General features: G+C 38.2%; 1 protein-coding gene across 1 annotated transcript in view; it reads right to left on the bottom strand.

Moving 5' to 3' along the window:
- The window catches only part of LOC115221784 (molybdate-anion transporter), a 52264-nt gene that overhangs the window by 10592 nt on the left and 23966 nt on the right, over positions 1-17706 (bottom strand). The window contains exons 7-8 of the mRNA XM_029792012.2: positions 16702-16856; positions 13018-13088 (exon numbers count right to left, since the gene is read on the bottom strand). Of these exons, the coding sequence (XP_029647872.1) occupies positions 13018-13088; positions 16702-16856 (226 nt within the window). The remainder of the gene's footprint in view (positions 1-13017; positions 13089-16701; positions 16857-17706) is intronic.

Raw genomic sequence — 17706 nt, 5'->3', positions numbered from 1 at the left:
CCCGGTTTCCTTGGTGTATAGGTTCCCCACCTGGACAGGACGCCGGTCTGTCGCAGGTGAGCTGCAAGATGCATGAGGAAAGAGTGAGAGAAAGTTGTGGCAAAAGAGTCTGCAGAAGTTCACCATTACCTTCTGCCGGAGCCGCGTGGAGCTTAGGTGTTTCGCTCATAAACACACACATCACCCGGTCTGAGATTTGAACCCACAATCCTTCAACCATGAGTCTGCTGCTCTAACCACATGCATACATACATATATATGTCTTGGTTCACAATTATGAGGTAGTGAGTTTGATCCCTGGACTAGGCTGTGTGTTGTGTTCTTGAGCAAGATACTTTATTTCATGTTGCTCCAGTTCCCTCAGCTGTAGAAATGATTTGTAATGTTACTGATGCCAAGCTGTATCGGCCTTTGCCTTTCCCTTGGATAACATTAGTGGTGTGGAGAGAGGAGGATGGTATGCTTGGGTGACTGCTGGTCTCCCATATACAACCTTTCCCTGACTTGTGCCTCCGAGGGAAACTTTCTAGGTGCAATCATATGATCTTTCATGGCTGAAGTTGGGTAGGGGTTTACCCTTTATGCATGTATATATATATATATATATTATATATATATATATATATATATATATAAAATAAAAAAATGGAGAAATACATCTTAATCAATAATCAACTACCAATTATACCCAATCACATAATTTATTAACCAACTACATATGAACATCAAGGTCAAACATAATAATATAGAACAAAACAATGTACATGAATGAGTAATATGATACAATAAGTACAGTATGTATAAGTGACTTATTGTATCATATTACTCATTCATGTACATTTGACCTTTAATGTTCACATGTAGTGGTTTAATAAATTGTGATTGGGTATTATCTGGTAGTTGATTATTGATTAAGATGTGTTTCTCCATTTTCTTGTTTTGTATTATTAATTTGTGGTAAAACATTTTACCTTTACCCATATAATATAGTAAATGAATTAATTGCATCGCAATTCTTAACATTTATGTATTAACTTTGTTGGGTGCTTTAGTAGCAGTATATTGGATATATGTTATCCCATGGAGGGTTGCACTCACAACCCCTATCTCAATTTGTAATTTTAGTTATATATATATATATATATATATATATATATATATATATTTAATCAATATTTAATAATTAATCAATATATTATAGCCGTTCCTTGATTTTGCTTATATATATATATATATATATATATATATATATATATCACCATGACCGACTGGGCTATCAGATGTTGCTACACATTGCTGGTTACAATGCGCTTCGCATTGTTTTAGCTTTCAAATGACGTCAAACTGCTGGCTAAGTGAGCAGGCCAACAGAAGAAAGAGTGAGAGAAAGTTGTGGCGAAAGAGTACAGCAAGGATCGTTCCCCTCCCCCCCCCGTCGGAGCCTCGTGGAGCTTTAGGTGTTTTCACTTATGAAACACTCACAATGCCCAGTCTAGGAATTGAAACTGCGATCCTACAACTGCAAGTGCGCTGCCTTATTATGCCACTGGGCCACATTATATATATAATCCATTTAGTTTGGGCAAAAGTTTCATAATGTGCTCTTAAAAGCTTCTATATCTCTTATTGTCAGTTACTGCCCATTAATTCTATCTTTTTCTCTCTCTCTCTGCATATACATGTGTAAATATATGTATATATATATATATATATATATATATACAAAAAGCAATAAAGATTCAAGTTAATTTAAATGAATTTACTTGAATATGGTACCTAACTTAGATGCACCAAAAAAAACTATACTGTTTTAACAATACAGTAATGTGGGGTGATTATAAGCGAGAAAGAAGCAACAAGAATGGATAGGTTTTAGTACTAAAAACCTATCCATTCTTGTTGCTTCTTTCTCGTATATATATATATATATATATATATATATAACCTTCCGTGTTTTCTGTATGCTTAGTTTTTTTTTTGCGTGTCTTCTCTTATTCAATGTTTTTAGTTTATATGTGGTTTCTCAAAGCATATGAAACAATTAGTAGCACTTAAAGACTTGGATTGTGTCCTGTAAATAAATGATATTATCTCTCACCAGATGGAGAACTCTTTTGTTGAATTTCCTATCACGAAACAGTACATGATATACACACTACTATCCAAGAGTTTTTGATCGCCTCAACTTATTTTGAAAAAAACATTTACAAAATGGAAATAAGTGAGAGATTCTGGTGGAATATTTTATTAATGTATAGCAACGTTCATTGGATGACATAATTAACTCAGCAAATAACCCAAACTGTTGTTTGTTCATTTGTTCCTTCTCGAGCCATGCCTGGCTCATAAGGGCTGGTTTCCCCGTTTCCTTGGCATATAGGTTCCTCACCTGGACAGGACGTCAGTCTGTCGCAGGTAAGCTGCAAGATGCAGGAGGAAAGAGTGAGAGAAAGTTGTGGCGAAAGAGTCAGCAGAAGTTCACTATTACCTTCTGCTGGAGCCACGTGGAACTTAGGTGTTTTGCTCATAAACACACACATCGCCTGGTCTGAGATTCGAACCCACGATCCCTCGACTGTGAGTTCGCTGCTCTAACCACTAGGCCATGTGCCTCCACTAAATGTAAAAACGGAAGAAATGCTGCCAAGCATTTTTCTCCAGTGCAGTAACAATTCTGCCAACTCGCCACCATAAATAACCCCCCCAAAAAACCAGTTAGAGACTCTAAACATAGACTCACTGAAATATCCGTTCTTGGCCTTGATCACTGTGGAGTATACTCTAAGCATTCTTTCGACCAATGAAAGCAAATATTTGCTGGTAATATTTTGCTGCTCCTCTTGTAAGAAAGTGCAGAGGGATTCTATGCTACTTGGTTGTCGCTTTTTGGCTCTGCAATTCAATTCATTCCACACAATTTCGATGGGATTGCTATCAGGGGACTGGGGCTGGCCATTACATTACAGTCAACTTTTTACACCTATTTTCTTCTGTAAATAGCTTTTGCATAGCTTAGAAGTATATTTAGGATCGTTATTTTGCATCTGCATGAAATTATCACTGATCAGCCATGTCCCAGAAGGAATGGCATGACACTAGAAGGATATAGTGATACCTGTTTTGGTTCAATATTCCTGTTACCCAATGAATATCCTCAACGCTATTGCCTGCAAAACAACCCCAGATCATCACACTTCTGCCACCATGCTTTACAGTTGGAACTATACACTCAGTAGTCATCCATTCACCAATTCTTCACCTCACATAAACTTTATGCCGAGGCCTCAAGATTTTAAACTTTGATTCATCAGTCCAGAGGACTTGTTTCCATTGATCAATAGTCCAGGTTTGGTGTTTTCAAACCCATATGAGACGCTTATGTTTATTCACAGGTTCAAAGCAGTGTTTTTCTGGCAGTGCAATGGCCATTTAGACCGGCAGCAATGAGTCTTCTCCTTAGAGTCGTAGAAGACGTGTTAGCTTTGCTGGCTTCTCTTACTTGTGCAGCGATTTCATTTGCTATCAGATGTCTGTTTCCAAAACTGGTGACTCTGATGAACTTATCCTATGATTTAGAAGTAACTTTTGGATGACCTGACCGAGGTCTGTCATTATTTTTTCCTGTTCCATTATACCTTACAATGGTGGAGTGGATGGCAGAATAGGAAACTTTAACATTTTTCATTATATCTTGAAAACTATAGCCTTCACCTCATAATGTGACAAAGCTTTGTCTCTTTGCAGGTGATAAATTACTAGTTTTGCTCATGTTTAGGTTGATTTTTAGGAATTTCACTACTCTTTACTCTTTTACTTGTTTCAGTCTATTGACTACGGCCATGCTGGAGCACCACCTTTAATCGAGCAACTCGACCCCGGGACTTATTCTTTTTGTAAGCCCAATACTTATTCTATCGGTCTCTTTTTGCCGAACCACTAAGTGACGGGGACATAAACACACCAGCATCGGTTGTCAAGCAATGCTAGGGGGACAAACAGAGACACACAAACACACACACATACATATATATATATACATATATACGACAGGCATTGGTCGGCCCGGGGCTATAGCAGAAGACACTTGCCCAAGATGCCACGCAGTGGGACTGAACCCGGAACCACGTGGTTGGTTAGCAAGCTACTTACCACACAGCCACTCCTGCGCCTAATTTTACTTATTTTTAATTATTGAACCTGAAACACACTATAAGACATTTAACGCAGTCATTAAGTGGTGTTCTCTCAACCGACAACACATAAGCAGTGTAAATAGTCAAAATATTTTGCAATGTTGTCAAAAAGTGAACACATAAATGATTTTGACAACATTCTGAGATAGGCTTGCCATCAAGAAATATGATTATTTGTATATAAAATATGTATACTCTTTACTCTTTTACTTGTTTCAGTCATTTGACTGTGGCCATGCTGGAGTACCGCCTTTAGTCGAGCAAATCAACCCCAGGACTTATTCTTTATAAGCCTAGTACTTATTTTATTGGTCTTTGTAAGTCTAGTACTTATTTTGCCGAATTGCTAAGTTACGGGGACGTAAACACACCAGCATCGGTTGTCAAGCGATGTTGGTGGGACAAATGCAGACGCACAAACATACACACAACACACACACACACATGCTCGCACACACACACACATATACATATATACGATGGGCTTCTTTCAGTTTCCGTCTACCAAATCCACTCACAAGGCACTTGCCCAAGGTGCCATGCAGTGGGACTGAATCCGGAACCATGTGGTTCGTAAGCAAGCTACTTACCACACAGCCACTTCTATGCCTATAAATAGTGTTATTCCATAACGAATAAACTCCAAACTTTATGCAATATGTTATTCCATATTTTTATACCAAGAAATTATTTAAATTTAAATTGATTATTTAAATCATCTGCTAGCCTTGTCTGGCACCTGTGTCGGTGGCACATAAAAACACCATCCGAGCGTGGCCGTTCGCCAGCTTCGTCTGGCACCTGTGTCGGTGGCACATAAAAACACCATCCGAGCGTGGCCGTTCGCCAGCCCCGTCTGGCACCTGTGTCGGTGGCACATAAAATCACCCACTACACTCTCGGAGTGGTTGGCGTTAGGAAGGGCATCCAGCTGTAGAAACACTGCCAGATCTGACTGGCCTGGTGCAGCCTTCGGGCTCCCCAGACCCCAGTTGAACCGTCCAACCCATGCTAGCATGGAAAGCGGACGTTAAATGATGATGATGATGATGATGATGATGACACTGAACTAAAAATTCCACTTTGAAACAAACTTTTGTAGGTGATCTTAAACTTTTGGATAGTAGAGTATATTTGAGCAGTAATATTTTTATGTAGCCACCAGTTATGGGTGGATTGTATTGTAAATAATCAATATCTTACAGTTATCTATTATTCATTCACTTATTAAGGATGAATATGGTTTATACTTACAAAGCCGACTTTTTCTTTTGATGTCAATTTTTTTACTTAGAACATCTAACTATTGCAACTAATGCTACTGAGAACAGTAAACAATCAATAATGTGAATATAGATAATTTTAAAACACACACAGTACACACGTATAATAACCAGTGACATTATCTGCCCATACCCAATGGCTCCATAGAATATTACTGCTGAAGATATTTTTTAGAGTGTGCTTTTTATTCTTGGTGGTGGTAGTCGTGATGGAGACTAACTAATCAATAAATGTATGTATGTACGTATGTATGTGGTTACTTGCCTACTTATATACAAACAAAAGTACCCTGTTGTTGATGTTGAAGTTCCAATGAAAGGAGCCTTGGATTTAGGTTAGAAACCAGCTCTTTTTCTATTGGCAAGCAATCTTGAGATAAAACTGAATAATTACATACATACATACATACATACATACATACATACATTCATACATACATACATACATGAATGCATCCATCCATCCATACATACATACATACATGAATGCATCCATCCATCCATCAATCCATACATACATACATACATGAATGCATGCATGCATGCATCAATCCATACATCCATACATACATGAATACATCCATCCATCCATCCATCCATACATATATACATGAATGCATGCATGCATGCATCCATACATCCATACATACATACATGAATACATCCATCCATCCATCCATCCATCCATACATGAATGCATGCATCCATCCATACATCCATACATACATACATGAATACATCCATCCATCCATACATACATACATACATGAATACATCCATCCATCCATCCATCCATCCATCCATACATACATACACACACACACACACACCACCCATCCATCCATCCATCCATCTATCCATCCATCCATACATACATACATATGTACATACATACATACATACATGCATGCAGGCATGCATGTAGGGTGAGTCAAAAGTAGTGGCCAATTTCTGGGAAGTTATGCCTTTGTTGTCTTCCATGTTATTACTAACAGTTTTTGGAATTTTCCAAGTCTCAATCATGTACCATGTTAATACTCTTTGATATCCCAAACTCATAGAACAAGAAGTCAAAGTATTTCCCAATTAGGAAGTTATACGTATCAACCCTAAAACAGGAATTGGGCACTACTTTTGACTCACCCTGTATGTATATATATATATAATATATATATATATAGGAAAAAAGCAACAAGAATGGATCAAAATATCGGTACAATTGTTTCATACGAGGACATCTTTAATAAGCTACAAAAATTGCAGTAAATATAGGTGGCTTGTACTCATCAGCCGTACTCATGAGTACGAGCCACCTATATTTACTGCAAATTTTGTAGCTTATTAAAGATGTCCTCGTACAAAACAATTGTACTGATATTTTGATCCATTCTTGTTGCTTTTTTCCTATTTGTAATCACCCCACTTGTCGTATGGTTAACACCATATAGATTTCCGGTGCATCCTAGTTAAGGACCATATTCATGTGAATTCATTAGAACTCACTTGAATCTCAATTACTTAAACCATATATATATATAGGCATAGGAGTGGCTGTGTGGTAAATAGCTTGCTTACCAACTACATGGTTCTGGGTTCAGTCCCACTGCATGGCACCTTGGGCAAGTGTCTTCTACTATAGCCTCAGGCTGACCAAAGCCTTATGAGTGGATTTGGTAGACGGAAACTAAAAGAAGCCCATTGTATATATGTATATATATGTATGTGTGTGTATGTTAGTGTTTGTCCTACCAACATCGCTTGACAACCGATGCTGGTGTGTTTACGTCTCTGTAACTTAGCGGTTCGGCAAAAGAGACCAATAGAATAAATACCAGGCTTACAAAGAATAAGTCATGGGGTCGATTTGCTCGACTAAAGGCGGTGCTCCAGCATAGCCACAGTCAAATGACTGAAACAAGTAAAAGAGTATATATATATATATATATATATATATATATATTGATGTTTCTGCAGATAGATACTGCTTAATATTGGATTGTACAAGCAGATGATCAATGATGTATATACTATTGAAATGATTTGTAAGTCAATATTATAGATTAGACGTTTTCAACCACCCCTTAGCAGCATGCTTAGAAAACTCAACTATTTTGCATTGCACCAATGCGCATGTGTGCTTCTGCAGCAAAATGCAATGTATACACCCATCTTAGCTTTACCACCTTTTCAATACTGTTTTTTTCTTTCTCTTATGTGTAGGTGCAGTGTGGGTGCATGGTTTAGAAGCTCACTTTACAAGTGCATGGTTTTGTGTTCATTTCCACAGCATGGCATCTAGGGGCGTTGTTTCCTACTATAGTTCCAGGTTGATCGATGGCTTGTGAGTGAAAGTGGTAGACAAAAACTGTTTAGAAGCCCATTGTGTGTATGTGGTAGTGTGTGTGTGTGTGTGTGTGTGTGTGTGTGTGCATGATCAATCAGAATCCAAAGAGACTGTTGTTAATTTGTGTTGATAAGACTTGTATTATTTAGTGAAATCAGTAAAAAGTGTGCATTGAACATGCTGAGCGGAGTGGAAAATTTAATGTTTCAGACAGCATCCTTCTCCAGGGAAATTATGACAAAAGTCCATCATATACATGCATACATACATACATAGACATACATGTACATACATACATACATACACACTAACACACACAACAGATATATATATATATATATATATATATTATATATATATATATATATATATATATATATATATATATATATATATATATATTATGTGTGTGTGTGTGTGTATGTAGTTGTATGACATGTATGTCTATGTATGTATGTATGTGTATGTATGTATGTATGCATGTATATGATGGACTTTTGTCATAATTTCCATGGAGAAGGATGCTGTCTGAAACATTAAATTTTTTTACTTAGTATGTGATTGAGTATTATCTGATAATTGATATTTGATTTAGATGTATTTCTCCATTTATCTGTTATATATATATATATATATATATATATATATATATATATATATATATATATATATAAATAAGAAAATAGAGAAATACATCTAAATCAAATATCAATTATCAGATAATACTCAATCACATACTTTATTAAACCACCACATAAGAGACTGTAGGGTTAAACATAAAAAAGCAGAACTAACTTTAATGACACTTTTGAAATTAGTAGGAAGCAATATAATGTACTATTGACTATGTATATTTGCATCTAGGTACTAATATGTGTATGTTTATTATCACAATATTAAGTTGAAAAACTGAAACATTGGATGTGGAACATATATATGTTTACTAATTTATATTATTTATTTGCATTATTATGTATATGTATATTTTTACATGTATAGGAGTGTGAGTATATGCACTCATATGTATATGTATATCTTCGAAGAGGCCTTATGATACTTTTGTAAATGACTCATTTATATCCATATATTGACTAATATATTGACTACCATAATAGGCTAATATTGGTAAAATGAGACATACTTATCTACATGGCCGAAACAGCTGTAAGATGTAATCTATACTTATATTATATTTACTTAATTTTATATTCTCTTTTTTTATATATTCTACTTATTATACAACATTACGTTTTATGTACACTTTTTTATGTACATTCCTTTATGTACACTGATATGTTCTGCTTTTTTTATGTTAACCCTACAGTCTCTTATGTGGTGGTTTAATAAAGTATGTGATTGAGTATTATCTGATAATTGATATTTGATTTAGATATATTTCTCCATTTTCTTATCTTGTATTAGTAATTGTGGTAAATCATTTTACCTTTGCCCATATAATACAGTAAATGAATTGATTGCATCGCAATCCTTAACATTTATGTATTAACTTGTTGGGTACTTCACTAGCAGTATATTGGATATATGTTATCCCATGGCGGTTGCATTTACAACCCTATCTCAATTGTGTATATATTTATATATATATATATATATATATATATATATATATCATCATCATCATCATCATCCTCATTTAACATTCATGGTCCATGCTGGCATGGGTTTGACAGTTTGACCAGGGCTGGCAAGCTGGAAGGCTGCATCAGAGTCTAATCTGATTTGGCAAGGTTTCTACCACTGGATGCTCTTCCTAATGCTAACCACTCCGAAAGTAATGGGTGCTTTTACGTGCCACCAGCTCGAGTGCCATTTGTATGACACCAGTATCTGTCACAACTGTGATTTTACTTGTTTTGATGGGTCTTCTTCTCAAGCACAATGTAATGCCAAAGGTCTTGGTCATTGCTTCTATGATGCCCAACACTCGAAAGGAGCTCAGCCGCCCTGCCTCTGTGAGGCCCAATACTTGAAAGGTGCTTTTTATGTGCCACCAGCATGGGTGCCAGTTACATGACACCAGCTTCAGCCATGACTGTAATATCACTTGGCTTGACGAGTTTTCTCAAGCACAACATATTGCCAAAAGTCTTGTTTGAAGATCATATTTCACCACTTCGTCCCATATCTTCCTGGATCTACCTCTTCCACAGGTTCCCCCAATAGTTAGAGACTGGCACTTCTTTATAGAGCTATCCTCGTCCATACACATCATATGACCATATAAGTATAGTTGTTTCTCTTGCACACCACATCTGATGCCGCTCATGCTTAACTTTTCTCTCAAGATGTCCTACACTCTGTTGAACATGCACACTGACAATGCATATCCAATGAAGCATATTGGCTTCATTTCTTTCAAGCCTAAACATGTCCTCAGCTCCCACAGTCCATATTTCACTACCATGTTGCATAGCTGTTTGCACACAAGCATCATATAATCTACCTTTCAACTCTGAGAGAGAAGCCCTTTGTTGCTAACAGAGGTAGTAGCTCTCTGAACTTTGCTCATCCTAATCTTATTCTCACAGCTATGCTCTCAGAGCATCCACCTCTACTATTAACTTGGTTACCTAGACAACAGAAGCTATCTACTATCTTTAGCTAAACCCCCTGGCAGTTGATGAAGTCTATTTTATGTACATTTTTGGTGTTTATTGTACCTGTGCATCTTCCACATACAAAAGCTATTTTCTCTGTTAACCTTCCTTTGATATTGCTGCACCTTTTATGTGTCCAAAGCTTACACCAGTTATATCTTATGGAGTTTCTACCAATGCCTTTTCTACATATTGAGCAGGGCCATCTACCTGAAAGGATTTGTGATTTGTCTGATTTGCTTGACAATCAATGCTGGAGTGTTTACATCCCTTTAACTTAGCCCTTCGGCAAAAGAAACCAACAGAATAAGTCCTGGGGTTGATTTTTTTTTTTACTAAAAGACCCTTTAAGGTGATGCTCCAGCATGGCTGCTGTCAAATGACTGAAACAAGTAAATGAATAAAAGAATATATACATATACATACACACACACACACACACATATATGTGGTTGGGAATCAAGCTTCTTATCACACAGTCAGGACTGCACCTTATCTTCATTTAACCCGTCAGTATTCACATCACGCTGTCAAATGTATTCTTTTACTCTTTTACTCTTTTACTTGTTTCAGTCATTTGACTGCGGCCATGTTGGAGCACCGCCTTTAGTCGAGCAAATCGACCCCGGGACTTATTCTTTTGTAAGCCCAGTACTTATTCTATCGGTCTCTTTTGCCGAACCGCTAAGTGACGGGGACGTAAACACACCAGCATCGGTTGTCAAGCAATGCTAGAGGGACAAACATAGACACACAAACATATACACACACACTTATATATATATATATATATATATATATATATATACATATATATGACAGGCTTCTTTCAGTTTCCGTCTACCAAATCCACTCACAAGGCATTGATCAGCCCGGGGCTATAGCAGAAGACACTTGCCCAAGATGCCACGCAGTAGGACTGAACCCGGAACCATGTGGTTGGTAAACAAGCTACTTACCACACAGCCACTCCTGCGCCTATTGCTTATTTAAACCCATTATTTGGAATTAATCATTGTCTCATAGCTTCAAGATTTTAATGATTCGATTGTTTAGTTTTAGAAAGACATCGTATAGGGTAGATGTGAGAGGCTGGATCTAGCTGGTTTGAACATGAAACATGTACAATATTTGGAATATATAAGGCAGCGTGCTGGCAGAAACGTGTGTCGTTGTGTTCCGAGTTCAAATTCCACTGAGGTCGACTTTGCCTTTCATCCTTTTGGGGCCAATGAATTAAGTACCTGTTGCATACTGGGGTCGATCTAATCGATTGGCCCCTCCTAAAAAATTTTGGGCCTTGTGCCTAGAGTAGAAAAAATATTTGGAACATATGTGGCCAATTTAAATGCTAAAGCGTCATGGATAGATTTATGGGTGAAATATGAAAATATCTCAGCCTCATATTCACAAGTGATGGGAGGCAGGGGTCTGAATGGATGCTAGAATTGGAGAGACTAGCACAGCATTCGATCCTCAAAGTAGGAGAGATTGGTAAAAAAGCCGAACTTGTTATCCTCGATTCAGTTTTTGTGCTTACCCTCACTTATGGATATGAATATTGGGTGAAGACTGAAAGAGTGAAACTGCAGAATCAAATGGCTGAAATGGGATTTCTTTGAGGGATCTGTGAAGAATTATTACTCAGCAGGATGAATAGCTAGGAGATCAGGGAGTCTCTCTAGGTCAAGCTGTTACTTCTCTGCAACAGGAGGTCACAGTGCTGGTACTACAGACATATTATTAGAATGTCGCAGGAAAGAATCACATGATAGATTCGACAAGTGGCAGGAGACCATGGGGTTGACCAAGAGTGAGATGATTGGATAACATGCATAGTCTCAGATGGTCATGCTTGGGAGTCCAGCTGGAAAGTGTAATGATAGGACCCTATGGAGGAGGTATTTGAGGACTCTACCTCTGTAGCCATCCCAAGAATATTTGCCAGAAAAAAAAAAGGATGGATGAATAGAATACTAAACCACTTAAACTATAATCAAGCAAGGAGATAGTTCAGTTGATCGAACAAGCTCAGAGGCAATAATCAAATAAGTAGGTAGTTCAGTTGATCAAACAATTGGAAAGTGCAGAGGCTATAACCAAGCAAGGAGGTCACTCAGTTGATTGAACAATTAGAATGCTCATTGTTGAAACTGACAGAGATTCATTAACTCTAGATGCTTATAGATAAATATTGAAGACTAGCACTATGACCCGGTGTTGCCGGGTCATAGTGCTAGTGCATACATACACAGCTGCATGCGTGCGCACATACACGCGAGTACTGTCCAAATCTCCGACCAATCACATACGGCTAGCTGGCATTCAATTGGCGTATCAAGTTTTGGGCATTTTGATTGGGTTTTGGATAGAAAATTCACCAAAATCACTTCTATTGATTTTTTTAATGGCTTTGCTGGGGAAATGTAAAGATGTGCACGACCACTCTTGGACGGTTTTAAATGACCATAGAAAGTGCGAGCCCTCTAACTGAAAAATTGTGGATTTGTATAAAGGACACACACGCAGACATTTTGCCGTTTATATATATAGAGATAACCATGGTAATGCCAACTTACCTCATAAATGACTCAACTGGCATTTTTTGCGAGAGTATCTTGAAAATGTAAGAACCAATCATTACACACAACTGAAAGTAGAAAAAGAAAAGATAAACAGTAAAGACATACAAAATGCAATTCAATGTACAACTGTGACAATAGTACCATTTAGTGCACATCAATGACAATAAAGAGTTAGAGAGTACCATTTTATTGCCTTTCATTCAGATCTTTTACCAATTATTTTACTGTCAACTGTTATTTGGTATCACACACACAAACACACACACACACACATGCATACACACACACACACACACACAAACATGCACACACAAACACACACACACACACTTTTTAATGAGATAAAATATTTACATAGTCAACAGGTTTCACTTTTGCTAATCATGACAAAGAAATTGATGATAATATTACAATTTCATGCTATCATAAAAAGTTTTCAATCCATGTTGGTAGGAGGTAAGTTATTTTGTAAATGAATCAGGAGGAATATAATATGTGTGTGTGTGTGAGAGAGAGAGAGAAAGAAAGAGAGAGAGAGTGTGTGTGTTTGTATATTATCAAACAGAAATACACAATGTGTGTTCTTTGCTTGTTTGCTGGTTGGCTGTGATTTGACATGTTGACTCTCTCAAAGCACCTGGTGTTAAAACACTCAAAAGCCATAGACAGGCAAAACATCACACCCCAAGTCCCATTCAGGAGCAACGGATATCAATGTATTGCCATTTCTGCGGCTTATCAACATCACATACCTGAACCAAACCAGAAGCAAATTGAACAGCCTGTCCATGACTACATGTTCGAATGATGCATATATAGGAATAGGATGGCTGATGACTCTTGTGTTCCTCTGCTCTTTAATGTAACTTGTTTTCTATCCCATAGGGTGCCCAATACCCACTCTATGCACCAAGCAAGCTTGGTGGGTTTTGTCAGTTTCATTGCTGATGACTTGACAATGTGACAGGATGTGTGTGTGTTTGTATGTGAACTTGCAACATTTCCATGATGTGAACTAGCAACCAGCTGAATGCCTGGATGAGAATTTGTCATCTCTGATACAGGAAAACGTGAATAACACATTCACTGATGTTGTGAATAACAACTCAGTTGATTAAAAATACATCATACACAATTGGAATAGTATGTAATTAAAATAGTCATTTATGTAACATATTGCTCATACTGTAATAAGGTGGAGAGCTGGCGGAATTGTTAGCACACTGGGAAAAATGCTTAGCAGCAATTCAACCATCTTTACGTTCTGAGTTCAAATGCTGCTGAGGTTAGCTTTGCTTTCATCCCGTTGGGGGGGGGGGGGTCATTAAAATAAGTTCCAGAATTGAGATCCTAAAACTAATGTGCTTTGTAATAAGCATTGGTGTGGGCGCTGGTGCCACACAAAATGCACTGGCTCCGGTTCCACATAAAATGCACTGGTGCTGGTTCCACATAAAATGCAGTGATGCTGGTGCCACATAAAATGCACTGGGTCTGGTTCCACATAAAATGCAGTGGTGCTGGTGCCACATAAAATGCACTGGGTCTGGTGCCACATAAAATGTACTAGTGCTAGCACCACATAAAAAGTACTTGTGATGGTGCCATGTAAAAAGCACATAGAACTCTCTGTAAAATGATTGGTATTAGAAAGGGCAACCAGTTGTGGAAACCAAGCTAAAACAGATTATGGAACATGGTGTGGCCCTTGGCTTTGCCAGTTCCTGTCAAGCCATTAAATGCTGTTGCTGCTGTTACTGATGATGATGATGATGAGCACTGGGGTTGATTTAATCGTTTTAACCCCTTCTCAAAACTACCGGCCTTGTGCTAAAATGTGAACCCAATATATACACACTGTCCATTGTGACACATGGCTCAGTGATTAGAGTGTTGGGCTCACAATCATGAGATAGTGAGTCCGATCCCTGGACCAGGCTCTGTGTTGTGTTCTCGAGCAAGACACTTTATTTCATGTTGCTTCAGTTCACTAAGCTGTAGAAATGAATTGTGATGTCACTGGTGCCAATCTATATTGGCTTTTGCCTGTCCCTTGGGTAACATCGGTGGTGTGGAGAAAGGAGGCTGGTATGCATGGGAGACTGCTGGTCTTCGATAAACAACCTTGCCCAGGCTTGTGCCTAAGAGGGGAACTTTCTTGGTACAATCTCATGAACATTCATGACTGAAGGGTGTCTTTACCCTTTTTTACTCATTGTGCTTTTAACACAGAACACCCATAAAAGATGTTATCTGAGGATAAATACCATAGTAATTAGCAGCATTTTGTCCATCTCCATGTTCAGGGTTCAAATCGCTGAACATGAAACACCATCTTTGATGGTCAAGAAATGTAGCAAGAATGGCAGAATCAAGGTTCCCAGGCCAAGTCTTATTCAGTGGGCTCACTTCAAGAAAAAGACCATGGGGCTACTCTCTTCAAAGATATAAGGACCAACTCAAAATAACACTGAAAGCCACTGGAATTGAGCCTAAATCATTTGAAACACAAACCCAAGACCATACCATGTGGCAGTGTTCCATCGCCATTGGAACCAAAAACTTCAAAGTGACCAGAAGAGAAAGGGTAAGAAATCAAATGACAGGAGAGAAAGGCTTGACAAAACCAACCTCATCTTCCACCAACATTACCATACAGTCAATGCCTTCATTGACTCTTCTATGCAAGAATTGGTCAACTGAGTCATCAATGCTATCATCAGAAAGGAAGTGTTCAGCAAAGAAACTAAATTCTTGGATATGAGACAAGATAAAGCTGGCAACAATGATCATACGCAGATGACTATGGCTGTGTGGTAAGTAGCTTGCTTACCAACCACATGGTTCCGGGTTCATTCCCACTGCATAACACCTTGGGCAAGTGTCTTCTTCTATAGCCTCGGGCTGACCAATGCCTTGTGAGTGGATTTGGTAGATGGAAACTTAAAGAAGCCCATTGTATATATGTGTATATATATATATATATGTGTGTGCGTTTGTGTGTCTGTGTTTGTCCTCCCAGCATAGCTTGACAACCGATGCTGGTGTGTCTACATCCCCGTAACTTAGCGGTTTGGCAAAAGAGACCGATAGAATAAGTACTAGGCTTACAAAGAATAAGCTCTGGGGTTGATTTGCTCGACTATAAAGGTGGTGCTCCAGCATGGCCGCAATCAAATGAGTGAAACAAATAAAAGAGTAAATGCTACTTCAGTTGTATATACCAGAAAGTAAAGAAAATATGTTGAGAGAGGGGGGACAGAGAGAAGGAAGGCGGGAGGAAGAGGATGGAAGGAGAGAGAGAGAGGAGAAAGAGAGAGGAGAAAAGAGGAGAGGGAGAGGAGAAAGAGAGAGAGAAAAGAAAGGAGAAGAAGAAGAAGAGAGAGAGAAAGAGGAGAGAAAGAGGGAGAGAAGAGGAGAAAGAGAGAGAAAGAGAGAGAGAAAGAGAGAAGAAGAGAGAGAGAGGAGAAAGAGAGAGGGGAGAGAGAGAGAGAGAGAGAGAGAGAGAGAGAAGAAAGAAAGAGAAAGAGAGAAAGAGAAGAAAGAAAGAAAGAAAGAAAGAAAGAAAGAAAGAAAGAAAGAAAGAAAGAAAGAAAGAAAGAAAAAAAGAAAGAAAATGAAAGAAACAGAGAGGAATCACTACAGAAAATATATAGCAGTGAGAAGAGAAAATCTTACCATGAAAATTGAAAATATCAGACCATAGGGTAAAGGTTCTTTAATTACTAGGAAATCTTTGGCATAGTTAAGTGATGGGGTCCACTCCAAGACAAACACATACATAGAACCTTCAAATAAGGACTGTATCATTCCTAAACACAGCACTTTATAATCTGAAAAGAAAGAAATCAGGGTTCAATATAAAGGCAGTAGAATTGGTAGAGCATCAAGGAATATGAATCCCATGGGAATTGCTTTGCCTACATATGGGGGTGGAGTGGGGGCTGCAACATCCCTGCCCTCCGAAGCCCCCCAGTCAATTAAAACAGTCATTGTTGTTGATGTTTTTTTTACATTATTTACATTCGATGGATATTTGTCTCATCTTGTTTGTTGTTAACACGTTTCGGCTGATATACCCTCCAGCCTTCTTCAGGTGTCTTGGGGAAATTTCGAACCTGGGTTTTCATTCCTAAGGTATTTTTCGATGCTGTTATTATTATTATTATAATTTTATTTGTATTATTTTATATTATTGTTCAGGTCACTGCTTGGTATCGAACTTGGAATCTTGGGGTTTGTAGTCTGCACTCTTAACCACTACACCATATGCCCATAGGCGTAGTGGTTAAGAGCACAGGCTACTAACCCCAAGATTCTGAGTTCGATTCCAAGTAGTGACCTGAAACACAACGCCGCCGCCGCCAACATCCGCTACAGATGGATGAGGAGAGATGGATGAAGAAGTGCCACTCCCAAACAGTTGAAGGAATCCAGGGTAGAGGTAGACCCAGGAAGACATGGGATGAGGTGATCAAGCATGGCCTTCAAACGTTGGGTCTCACAGAGGCAATGATGAAAGACCGAGACCTCTGGAGATATGCTGTGACTGCGAAGACCCGACAAATAACGTGAGTTCATGGCTGTTTCCTGCACCAGCTTCACATAGAAGCCCCAGCCCATCCAAAGTGCCTTGGATTGTAGGACAGCTTGTTGTGCCTGAGGAGACCTATTGAGTCAAGT

The sequence above is a fragment of the Octopus sinensis genome, linkage group LG18, assembly GCF_006345805.1.
Source record: "Octopus sinensis linkage group LG18, ASM634580v1, whole genome shotgun sequence".
NCBI lineage: Eukaryota > Metazoa > Mollusca > Cephalopoda > Octopoda > Octopodidae > Octopus > Octopus sinensis.
The sequence above is the reverse complement of the archived record's forward strand: the minus strand, read 5'-3'. Positions and strand labels throughout refer to the sequence as shown.